At 38.7% G+C, this 12,816-nt stretch overlaps 1 protein-coding gene across 1 annotated transcript in view; it reads right to left on the bottom strand.

Moving 5' to 3' along the window:
• Positions 1 to 1,931: 1,931 nt before the first annotated feature.
• CCT6B (chaperonin containing TCP1 subunit 6B) overlaps positions 1,932 to 12,816 on the bottom strand; it is a 35,029-nt gene continuing 24,144 nt past the window's right edge. Inside the window, exons 11-14 of the mRNA XM_052658344.1 lie at positions 6,390 to 6,523; positions 4,553 to 4,655; positions 2,566 to 2,638; positions 1,932 to 2,066 (exon numbers count right to left, since the gene is read on the bottom strand). Coding sequence (XP_052514304.1) covers positions 1,994 to 2,066; positions 2,566 to 2,638; positions 4,553 to 4,655; positions 6,390 to 6,523 — 383 coding nt within the window. The 3' untranslated portion in view covers positions 1,932 to 1,993. The remainder of the gene's footprint in view (positions 2,067 to 2,565; positions 2,639 to 4,552; positions 4,656 to 6,389; positions 6,524 to 12,816) is intronic.

Below are 12,816 nucleotides of genomic sequence, written 5' to 3'. Positions count from 1 at the left end.
CCACGGAAGCCCTGATGTAAAATTAGAAATAATCAAAAGGCCCATTGATGTATAAATACATTATAGTACAGACATACACTGGAATACTCAGAAACAGCTAAAAATGAAGTGAATGGATGAATGAACACATAAATTTCAAGTGTAGCTATTAACTTGGAAAGATACTGACAACACATTAAGTGGGGGAGAAAAACAGACTATAGGACTACATGCTTTCAAGTAAGGCATCAAATGGTTAAATGAACTTTGCCCTACATGCACTAATAGGCCAACATTCCATTAATGCACCTGCCATATTTTAATCTCATCAACTTGCATCCATGGATAGACATTAACCAAAATAATAAAAACTACGATATATTAATTCTAGTATTTTGAATAAGAAAGAGATTGCAATAATACTGATACAGAATAGCTATATTCAAAGCCAAAAAAAAATTTACCAGTGTTGGTGCCAACAATCCCAACCTTTCCGGATGAAACTTGTTCTATCTAATCATCCAGTCAGAGAGCTACCAGAGCTATTAATAGAACAGTGATGCAAGTTGCTGGTCATACACACCAAAGAGCAAGGTAAAATCTAATAAAACTATACTTAGAATAAACTTTCAGGGATCACTAAAGCAAAGCTAAACTCACAAAGTGACGTCATGTTTATTAGTGGAAAGAGTGGCAGCAGGAAGTTACTGGAGGAATTTTGAGAGAACAAAACACTCTCTCTGAGACTCTGACAAACCGGAAATTGCCTTGAGCGCTCTGAAACCTGTGCTCCATATCTTCTTCATTGAAAGCTGCCCGAAGGCTGCAAGAGTCAGAAGAGAGTATATTTTATGGGAACTGCAGTAGCACATTAAAGGAAAATTGTTTCCTCTACTCACAACATTTGAAACCAAATGTGTGGGGGTTTTCCCACACCAACTAATTCTCTAGCTCTCCAGACACAACTGAGTGTCCTACAATTCAATTCTGACACTACCTACCAAGACTTGGCAGAGACTCCACAGGTTAAGGGCTCAGTTCCACAAGATCACCCCCTACCTCAGACACCAATCAACAAGCAGTGGGCCCACATGTTACTCACACCTCGGTCCAACTTCTGTTCCCATAATCCCCTCCATCTCAGGGTTGATAATTTGCTATGGCAGCTCACAAAACTCAGGGAAACACTTACTTACACTTACCAGTTTATTGCAAAGGATATTATAAAGAATAGAAACAGCCAGATGCAGAAGTATATATGGCGTGGTCCATAAGCGTCCTGAGTACAGCAGCTTGGTCTTCATAGAGTTGGCGTGCACCACCCTTCCAGCACATGGATATTTGCACTAACCTCTCCAAAAGCTCTTTATGAGGCTCTCCAAACCCCACAGTTTAGGGATTAGTCTACAGAAGCTTCATCATGTAGGTATAATTGATTAGTAACTCAGTCTCTAGCCCCTTTCCCTTACCTCCCAGGGCAATGAGGCTTAAAGTCCTAACCCTCTGATCACACGGTTGGTTCCTCTGGTAACCAGCCCCCAGCCTGAAGCTATCTAGGGGGCCATCAAGACTCACCTTATTAGCACACAAAAAGCACTCTTACGAATTCCAGAGATTTCAAGGGTCTTAGAAGATCTTAGGAACCAGGGACCAAGACTAAATATTATAATAAAAAATGTTCCCATCACCCCCATTACTCAGGAAATTACAAAGGTTTTAGCAGATCTTGTGCCAGGAACTAGGGATAAAGACCAAATATGTTTTTCTTGTTATATCAAAATATCACACACACAATAAAGGGTAGGGAGTTAGAACTTCTAAGGGAAAACTATTTTCATCAATATTTCTTTCCTGTGAAAACATTTCTTATGTTCTTTATACCTTGATGAATAAGACCAACAAATATAAACTGCATTTATTGTGTAAAAATTAAGAATGGCTCAGGCTCCATAGTGGGAATTGGATGTAAGATGTGCTAAGTCTCAGCTTCTAGAAGAGTTGATTTTGAACTCAGTCACCCTTTGAGAGAAGACATACCAGCTCGCATAATTTCGTCAACCAGGAGAATATTGGTGGCAATCACAGTGCTGAGGGAAAAGATGACAGGGTGAGTAAAGCTCACCAACTCACTCTTACCTTTCCCCCCAGAAATCTCCAGCTACCAAAGGCACTTTGTTCTGCAATGATGTTGGTGTGAGATAAGACAAAGACATTATAAATAAAGACTCTTGTATTATAATTCCATCTCCTTTGCTGATAAAGTAGAAGCCTAATCTTATATTTCAGCAAAACTGAACTCATTTTTAGCACATCATTTGATTTTTTTCCCACTATGCATGTGGTACTATTTCAGTAAACTTCCTTCCTTTCCCTCTCAAATAAACAGTAATATTAACATTTCCTATAACTTCCACACTTAGAACTAAAATGTAAAAGGGACTGGAAAACAACAGAAGCTAGTTTTAATAACTGGATACCATGCCTTTTCACCATTTTCCACTGTAGCATGGCAAAAATAATAGAAAAATCTTAATGTTAACAATTATGTCCCTAAAAGTCTTTCTCTTCTTATTAATACAAACTTACCAAGAGTGAAGAAGTTGTTTTTTCACACAATAGTTATCCCACACTCCTGCATCTGCTGCTACCATTGGCTCACCTGCAAAGCAAAAACAATTTCAATACCACAGTCTTGACATATTCTGTTAATACTGACTATATATTCTAACAATATCTCATGTACCGCCAAAACTACTATGGTCAGGGTCACCGATGGCCTCCATGGTGCCGAACCCGAAGGTCGAGTCTCAGGCCTCATCCATCAGCAGCACTTGGCACAGCCGACTGCAGCCTCCTCACTGCTCTTTCCTCACTTGTCTTGCAGGATGCCACATTGCCTGGTGTCTCTCCTCTGCACTAGTGGCTCCTTTACTGTCTGCTTTGCTGGTTCTTCCTCTTCCTCCTGAGCTCTTAATGCTGGAGTACCCAAAGGCTCAGTCCTAGATTCTTTTCTCTCTCTATACTCACTCCCTAGGTGATCTCACCCAGTCTACTGGATTTAAAACACATACACTCTGGGACTTCCCTGGTGGTCCAGTGGATAGGAATCTGCCTTGCAGGTGACAGGGATCTGATCCCTGGTCGGAGAACTAAGATCCCACACGCCACGGAGCAACTAAGATTGACTACCGCAATGAAAGATCTCACGTGGTGCAACCAAGACCCAAATTAAACAAAAGATCTAATGTTAAATACACACACACACTCTCTCTGACAACTCCCAAGTTTTCATCTCCAATCTGGGCCACCTTCCTGAGCTTCAAACTTATACATCCAACTGTCTATTTTAAAGTCAACAGATAACCTCAAACTTAGCCTTGTCGGAACTCAACGCTGACCTCTAGCCACAACCTGCTCCACAGTCTTCTTCAAAGCAGCCAACGCCAGTGGCAATTCCTTTCAGTTGTTCAGTTGACTCCTCACCACAGAATAGCAAGAGTGATCCTTTTAAATACATTCAGACCATGTCACACCTCTGCTCAAAATTGCTCCCTATTCCACCACAGAAAGTCAAACTCTGCACACTGGTCCACACATCCTCTTGTGATCTGACCTTCTATCACCTCTCTCATCTCCCATCTCCTCCTCAAAAAACACCAGACACTGGCTTTCCCACTGGCTATTCCCTCTGCCTAGGACATTCCTTCCCTAGTTCCCACGTAGCTAATCTAATTTTCTTTGACTTTGTTCAATAGGCATTCTCACTGAGGCTACTCTGATCACTCTCTTTAAATTAAAACACCCTCCCCATGCTCCTGTTCTAGGATTCACAATGATCCTTATACTGTTCCTTTATTTTTGTCATATAATTTATTGCCTTTAAAAATGTTAAAGGTACTTACTTATTAAGGTTATCATTTACTGCCTATCTTTTCCTGCTGCAAGATAAGCTCAGAAGGGCAGGGACTTTTGTCTATTTTTGTTCTGTGTGAATCCCTGGTCAAATAACAAGCACTCAATAACTATTGCTTAAATAAATGAGTATCTGCTTTTAAGAAGTTCAAAAGTAAACTAAAGGCACCCATTCTTTAAATATAAAAGTCAGGGCTTCCCTGGTGGCTCAGTGGTAAAGAATCTGCCTGCCAGTGCAGGAGACACAGGTTCCCTGCATCCGGGAAGATCTCACATGCCTCAAAGCAGCTAAGCTTGTGAGCCATAACTATTGAGATTGTGGTCTCAAGCCTGGAAGCCCCAACTACTGAGCCCATGTGTTTCAGCTACTGAAGACTGAAAGCCCTAGGGCCTGTGCTCTGCAACAAGAGAAGCCACTACAATGAGAAGACCAGGCACCACCAAAAGCGAGCAGCCCCTGCTCTTCACAACTAGAGGGGAAAAAAAAAAAAAAGCACTTGCAGCAATGAAGATCCAGTACAGCCAAAAATAAATAAATATAATTTTTTTTTAAATATACAAAAGTCATCCAAACCTCCACATCCCCCCTTACTATAAATTATGGGTCACTGTAGCATAACCTGTCTTTTATGAAGCAGCTAAGTTTTCCTCACTGTCTTACCTGTGTTCAGATCTATGCCAACAGGTTGTTTTGAATCTGAATGCTCAGCCTGAACTTTTACTAGTGTTTCCTGCAGGTCATAACCAGAATTCTGAGCAAGAACCTGTACAAATAAAAATAATAATAAATATATGGATAGAATGTTTTCATATATATTAGAATATCAAATAAAACATAAGGCACTGCTTTCCAGTCTTGTGAAAACACACCCGTAATGTAGTAATCATCACCTTTTGAAGAATTTCATTCTTAATGTAAATTTTTTTGTGTACCTAGTAATTATTATATTCACTTCAACATTTCCCCTATGTACATCACACTAAATTCTGAAGACATTAGAGTTTCCCCAACCCCAACCTGCTAAATTAATTTCCCTCTGTTAAGGACTAAACCATCCACCCTGGACAGGCATAAAAATAACCACTTGCATAAGTTGTTTCACAGGAGGTCCTGACAGAGAACAGGCAACTGACAAGGTGCCTCCAAGACCAATCAGAAGACTCTGGGAGGGGCCAAAAAGAGGGACCACATCAGCCCACAATATGTCCTGACAACCTCCCAGAAACTCTCCATCTTGACTGAGAGATGCACACGCCCACCAGGAAAGGGCCCTGGGCTGGACCAAATAGGAGCACAAGCAAGACGACTGGCTGCAGACAACCTGGAAACTAACCCCAGCACCAGAAAGCTGAGACTGAGTCAAGAGGAAGAGCAGGTCTCCCGGGTTCCCATACTCTGCTTTCCGCTTGACCACTCCTCCCCAGTGCAGTCTTCTGCTCTGTCAGTGCATGTGTCTCCTCGGACAACTCGTTTCCCAGGACTAAGCAAGGGCCCTTGACGGGGTCCGTCTCCATAACAACTCCTTGCAAAAGATTTTTTTTTTAATGGAAAGAAGTAGGAAGGTATTGTTGTTTGCTTGGTCCCTCTAGCCACACGTTTTCTGGTTTTTCCTGAGCATTTGCTAAAGGAAATCTGCTTATTTGTAACATATCTGTGCCCTTTGTTCACATGAGGAGTCATGACTTCTAGCAACAGAGATGGTGATACCTGCAATGCAAGCCAAGTTCATTCCCAAGTGATCCTAAACCAACAGCAGATGAGCAGAGAGGTACCACTCAATGTATACTCAAATTTACCAATGTTTAGCAACCACTACTGACTTTGCCTCTTCAGAGAAAGAAAACTATGGATATCTAATTCACAACAATTCAACAAATTATGAATAATTTTAAAGCAGTTATCAAAGAGATTTTGCTAATATTTTAGTAAGATGGTTTAAGTCATGTTAATAGTATATTTGAGATAGTTTTCTGTATTTCCAAGTGGTTCACAAACAGATTAAGGCAAAGGGGAAAAAAATGGTAGTTCTCCATCCTTCTGTTGATACGGAGAAAAAAAAAAAAACTGGTTTCTCTCCTTTTCTAGTACTGTATTTGGAAGTGCTAAACAGCCAAAAGTTCTCACTTCCCATAATTTAAAGTGCTCGTACTTTGGATACCACCAACAAAATAAAGATCTACTCAAAATCTAGTTAAATTTTACATTCTAAACTTCTTCATTATGATTAATCATGAAGTATTTTTGAAAGAAATTTTTGGAGTTAACTTCAAATTTTGGAGCTCAGAGACAGAAGCAAAGTAGCAATTTAGCCATTTCATGAAACTCCTACAAGTATTCAGAGCTGTTATACTAAAAACTTCACTGCTTCATCTAAAACTATGTAGGGAAATACAAGCAAACACCTGTCTTTCTACTCTACTGTGATACCTAATATGGGTAATTTCATGAGACATCTTATGTCCAACCAATTATTCTTTGGCCATTAGGATAGTTGTACCTTAGGGATAATGAGTAAAGCATCAGCAAAAGCTTGGACTCCGAGACGAGCTCTTCCTTGTATCGTGTGCTTGTATGTAACTAGAGCTTCAGCTATTGCCACTTCAACGGCACCTGCTCCTGGAACAACACAACCTATTGGGGGGAAAAATGATTGGCAAGACATACCACACAGAAGAAACAGAGAAAAATGCAACTAGATATTCATGGTCTATTATCTTGCCTGCATCTAAAATGTATTTAAATACAGAGAGAAATAAAATAAGTCACACAGCTCGGTGATTACTCAGATGTCTTATGAAACATCCTAAAGTTATACATCATTAAATAATTAATCACAGTACAGATGTGCTATGCCAAAGCCTTTGACTGTGTGGATCACAACAAACTGTGGAAAATTCTTCAAGAGATGGTAATACCAGACCACCTGACCTGCCTCCTGAGAAATCTGTATGCAGGCCAGGAAGCAACAGTTAGAACTGGACATGGAACAACAGACTGGTTCCAAATCGGGAAAGGGGTACGTCAAGGCTGTATATTGTCACCCTGCTTATTTAACTTATATGCAGAGTACACCATGAGAAATGCCAGGCTGGATGAAGCACAAGCTGGAATCAAGATTGCCAGGAGAAATATCAGTAACCTCAGACAGGCAGATGACACCACTCTTATGGCAGAAAGTAACGAAGAACTAAAGAGCCTCTTGATGAAAGTGAAAGAGGAGAGTGGAAAAAGCTGGCTTAAAGCTCAACATTCAGAAAACTAAGATCATGGCATCTGGTCCCATCACTTCATGGCAAATAGATGGGGAAACAGTGGAAACAGTGTCAGACTTTATTTTGGGGGGCTCCAAAATCACTGCAGATGGTGATTGCAGCCATGAAATTAAAAGACGCTTACTCCTTGGAAGAAAAGTTATGACCAACGTAGACAGCATATTAAAAAGCAGAGAGATTACTTTGCCAACAAATATCCATCTAGTCAAAGCTATGGTTTTTCCAGTGGTCATGTATGGATGTGAGAGTTGGACTATAAAGAAAGCTGAGTGCCAAAGACTTGATGCTTTTGAACTGTGGTATTGGAGAAGACTCTTGAGAGTCCCTGGGACTGCAAGGAGATTCAACCAGTCAATTCTAAAGGAAGTCAGTCCTGAATATTCATTGGAAGGACTGATGCTGAAGCTGAAGCTCCACTACTTTGACTACCTGATTAGAAAAAGTGACTCATTGGAAAAGACCCTGATGATTGGAAAGATGGAAGGCAGGAGGAGAAGGGGACGACAGAGGATGAGATGGTTAGATGGCATCACCGACTCAATGGATTTGAGTCTGAATAAACTCCAGGAGTTGGTGATGAACAGGGAGGCCTGGCGTGCTGCAGTTCATGGGGTCGCAAAGAGTCGGATACGACTGAGTGACTGGACTGAATTGAACAGGTAACAGCTAGCTACAAACAGCTTATTTCATTGTTTATAAAAGCAGATATACCTTCATCCTTCTTCTTTATAACTACACTTAAAATGTAGTTACTTAAAATTTATTGTTGCAGACAACTAATAACAGCATTTGATTTGAAAAAAAAATGCTAGGCCAACATAAACTGGCCATAGTTTTTGGTATGCAATTCTCAGAACTCAAGGAAGTATTTGCTTCCTTGTATAAGCAGACCCAAACTGTTTGAGAAAAAAATTAGGTATTATTATTTTAAGGCAAAAGCTCTGGTTAAACACATCAATTTTCAATTGAGGATATAACTCTTACACCTGCTGGTATGGTTTTATAAAGTTTATTTACTCTTCTTTGAATTAGTAAACTTGCTTTGGAATCATCCATGTTTAAAGTAATAACCACAAAGAGAATCTCTCCTTTTATCCTACATCATTCTTTAATTACAACCCCCTTTCTCTGCTTCATTGTACAACATAACTGCTCAAGAGAATTGTCTACCCACAAGGTAATTACAGCCTCACCTCCCATTCACACTTTCTAAAAGCTCCTTGTTAAATACTGAATAAACACAAGAGTATTTACATGTATAAGATATAAAGAATAAATATACAAATAAATGTACCCATGTACCGACCACCCAGTTTTAGAAACAGAACATTACCAGTAGCTTTGAAAACTTCCCAGATCCCATTCTCCTGTAAAAACACAACATACCAATAAGTGTGGGAAGTTACTAAAGCAGTAACTGAAGAGAAATTTACATCACTAAACACCCATATTAGAAAAGCACAAAGGTCTCAAACCAATGAAGAACAAATGAAAACTAATGTAAGCAGAAGAAGGAAAACAGTAAAGATCAAAGTGGAAATCAATGAAATAAAAATGATCCATGAAATGAAATGAGAACAGTGTAGAAATCTGTCACTACAGATTCTACAGATATTAAAGGGATAATAAAGTAATATTACAAACAACTTAATGCCAGTAAATTTGAAAGCAAAGATCAGGGGTTAGCAAACTTTCTGCAAAAGGCCAGGTAACGAATATTTTAGGCTCTGTAGGCCATGCCATCTCTTCTGCAACTCTTTGATTCTGCTAGCATAGCACAAAGTCACAGACAATACATAGCAAACAGGGGCATCTATGTTCCAATATAACTTTATCTACCACAAATAGGCAGCAAATCAATTTAGTTCATGGCGGTATGATCTTAACTTAGATGAAGTGGACACATCTCTTGAAGGACACAAAGTACTAAAGCCCACTCAAGAAAAACAGACAATCTGAACAGTCCTGTATCTATAAAAGAGATTGAATTTGTGGTTAAAATCCTCCCATGAAGAAAACTCCAGGGCTTCCCTGGTGGTTCAGTGGTGAAGAGTCTGCCTGCCAATGCAGATGAGGGGATAGGGAATTCCCTGGCAGTCCAGTGGTTAGGACTTTGGTCACGGGTTCAGTCCCTGTTAGGGAACTAAGATCCCTCAAGTCACAAGCTGTGGCCAAGAAAAAAACAAAGAATGGATAAATAAAATGTGGTATATATCTACAATAGAATATTATTCAGCCTTAAAAGGAAGGAAATTTTGAAACATGCTAATAATATAACATGGATGAACCCTGAAGACATTATACTCAGTGAAATAGCCATTGACAAAAGGACAAAAACTGTATGATTCCTCATATCAAGTACATAGAATAGTCAGATTCATAAAGACAGAATGTAGAATGGTGGTCTCTGGGGGTCGGGGGAGAAGAGAATGGAAAGTTATTGCGGGTACAGAGTTTCAGTTTTGCAAGATGAAAGATGTTCTGTGATAGATGGTGGTAGAGACTGCACAAACCAAAGACTGACAGTTCTAAAAGAAAAATGTTGCAACCTTGGGTAGATAAAAGATTTTTTAGATATCACCCAAAAGCATAATCCATGAAAGGAAAACTGATAAATTATACTTAATCAAAATTAAGAATTCTTCTTTGAAATACACTGTTAAGAGAATAACAGAACAAACTACAGAGTAGCAGAAAATATTTACAGATCACATATCTGAAAAGGTATTTGGATCCAGAATAGATAAAGAACTCTCAAGCTCAACAATAAGAAAACAAACAACCCAATTTTTAAAAGGGCAAATGATTTGAACAGAAACTTCCCCAAAGATATGGATAGCAAGTAAGCACATGAAAAGATGCTTAACATCAATGATCATTAAGAAAATGCAAATTAAAATTACAGTTTCATTTTTTAAATTTTAGAATGGCTAAAGTTAACATGACTGACCATACCCAGTACTATTGGTAAGAATGCAGAACAATCAACAGGAATGTAAAATAGTACATGATAAAACAGTTGAGCAATTTCTAAAAAGTTGAAACATAGCATTGCTTTCCTAGCCATTTACCCAAGGCAAATGAAAGCATCAGTTCAGTCACTCAGTCGTGTCCGACTCTTTGCGACCCCATGAATTGCAGCACACCAGGCCTCCCTGTCCATCACCAACTCCCGGAGTTCACCCAAACTCATGTCCATCAAGCATATGTCCATACAAAGACTTGTGCACAAATGTTCATAACAACTTTATTTGCTATAGCCAAGAACTGTAAACAACCAAATGTTCATCAATAGGTGAATTTGATGAAATAAACTGTAGTATATTAATATAATGGAATACTATCTAGCAATAAAATGAATGAACCCTGATCAATATAATAACATTAATTAATTTACAATAATTATGTTGAGTAAAAAAAGCCAAGCAAAACAAAAAGAATACATAGTGTATTATTCCACTCATACAAGATTCTAAAAAATGCAAACTAATCTATAGCAACAGAAAGCTGACTTCCTGCTGCGCCCAGGAGGCTGCCTAGGGCAGGGTGACACAGGCAGAGGAGGAAGGAAGGATTACCAAGGGGCAACGAGGTAACTTTTCAGGGTGATAAATATATTCATTATCTTGACTGAGGGGACTGTTTCATGGCTGTATGTATACTTTAAACATGTGTAGTTCATAATATGTCAATTACCTAGATAAATTATTTCTTAAAAAACTAAGAGGTTGAAGTGATTTTTTTTAATAGTCCATTTTTCTTTATATTCTAAAGCCTAAGAACCAGGTTGAACTACCAAAGCCTTCATGCTGAATCATATGTTTATCTTCTTTAAAAAATACTACTAGCTTTCATCAAAAGTGACTATAAGAAGTAGACTCTCATACCAACTCCCATATTTTTTCAATTTAGGAACTGCTGTGATTTCTCCTTTTCAATAATGAAAACTATTTAGCTGATTGTATCTCTATGTTCTGGCAGATTAAATATTACAGTGACTATTATGTGTGCTATATCCATATTCTATTTTCCTAGGTTCTAATTTTCCATCTCAGCTTCTGTTCTACCATTATTTCACATTTATGCTTTTGCTTATCACACAAATCTGATATATTGTTTATAGAGTTACTCTATTTTTTTTGAGATACAATTCACATACTGTAAAATTCAGCCTTTTACACTGGTGCAGTGGTTAAGACTCTACACTTCCGCCACAGGGGGCGTGGGCCCGATCCCTGGTTAGGGAATCCTAGATTCCGTGCTATGCAGCCAAAACAAAAGTGCACTTCCCAGTAGTTTCCAGTATATTCACATGACTCTGCAACCATCACCATCCTAATCCCAAAATACTTTCCTAAAAGTACCCTGTACCCACTAGCAATCATTCCCTATTTCCTCTTCCCCCAGCCCCTGACAATCACAACTACTAATCTACTTTTTATGGCCTTGCCTTTTCTGGAATCATATAACACACAGACTTTTGTGCCTAGATTCTTTTACATTATAGAATGTTTTCAAGGTCACCAATATTGTAGCATATATCAGTATTTATTCCTTTATAATACTCCATTGTATAGACATACCACATTTTATTTATCTATTCATCAGCTAATGGATATTTGGATTGTTTCCACTGGCTGGCTACTATGAACATTCATGTGTATTTTTGGTGTGCACATACATTTTTACCTTACTTGTATGCACACCTAAGAGCTGATGTGCTGGTCATAGAGTAACTATATTTAATCTTTGAGGAACTGCCTGTTTTTCAACAGTTTCCACCAGCAACGTATAAAGGTTCCAATTTCTCCACATTTTCATCATTATTGTCCAGATTTTTGATTACTGCCATCTTAGTCACCATGAAACAGTATCTCTTGGTGGTCTTGATTTTCATTTCCCTAATGAATAATGATGTTGAGCGTTTTTTCATGATGTGTTTCCTATTCTCACTTACATAGTATGTTATTGAATTATCTAACCCTAACTCCTTTTAGAAGGAAGCTGGTAATAAATTATCAATAAATACTTTCCTAATCTTCCTTAAAATTATACTGCAATGAGGAAATGGAATGAGTCCTAAGCTGTAAAAGCATTTTCATGATTTTAAAAATAAATTTCTAAAAATAAAAAATGATACTACAATATTAAATCAGTTTTTTCATTTAATAAACAGAAGTTAATTAAAAAGGCAGCATACTATTAAGAATATTTCAGTACACCCCTGGTGGTCCAGTGGATAAGAATCTGCCTGCCAATGCAGGGGACATGGATTCCAACCCTGGCCGGGAAAGATTCCACAAGCTTCGAAGCAACTAAACCCATACACCACTGAGTCCGTGCTCTAGAGCCCGTGAGCCGCAACTGCTGAGCCACAACTACTGCAGCCTGCAAGCTCTAGGGTCCAGTGCCACAACTACTGAACCTGTGCATCTACAGCCTGTGTTCCACAACAGGAGAGGCCAACACAATGAGAAGCCCCGTGCACCACAGTGTACCACCCCTGCTCGCTACAACTAGACAAAGACCCAGCACAGTCAAAAAAACATCTTTTTAATTAAATGAACTATAGAAAAGACTATCCCGAAGGAGAAAACTTCACTATAAACAGTCTGAAGTGAAATAAGAGAATTCAAAAGCAGAGACATTACT

The sequence above is a fragment of the Budorcas taxicolor genome, chromosome 19 (genome assembly GCF_023091745.1).
Source record: "Budorcas taxicolor isolate Tak-1 chromosome 19, Takin1.1, whole genome shotgun sequence".
NCBI lineage: Eukaryota > Metazoa > Chordata > Mammalia > Artiodactyla > Bovidae > Budorcas > Budorcas taxicolor.
Note: the sequence above shows the minus strand (reverse complement) of the source record. Positions and strands in the feature narration are given on the sequence as shown.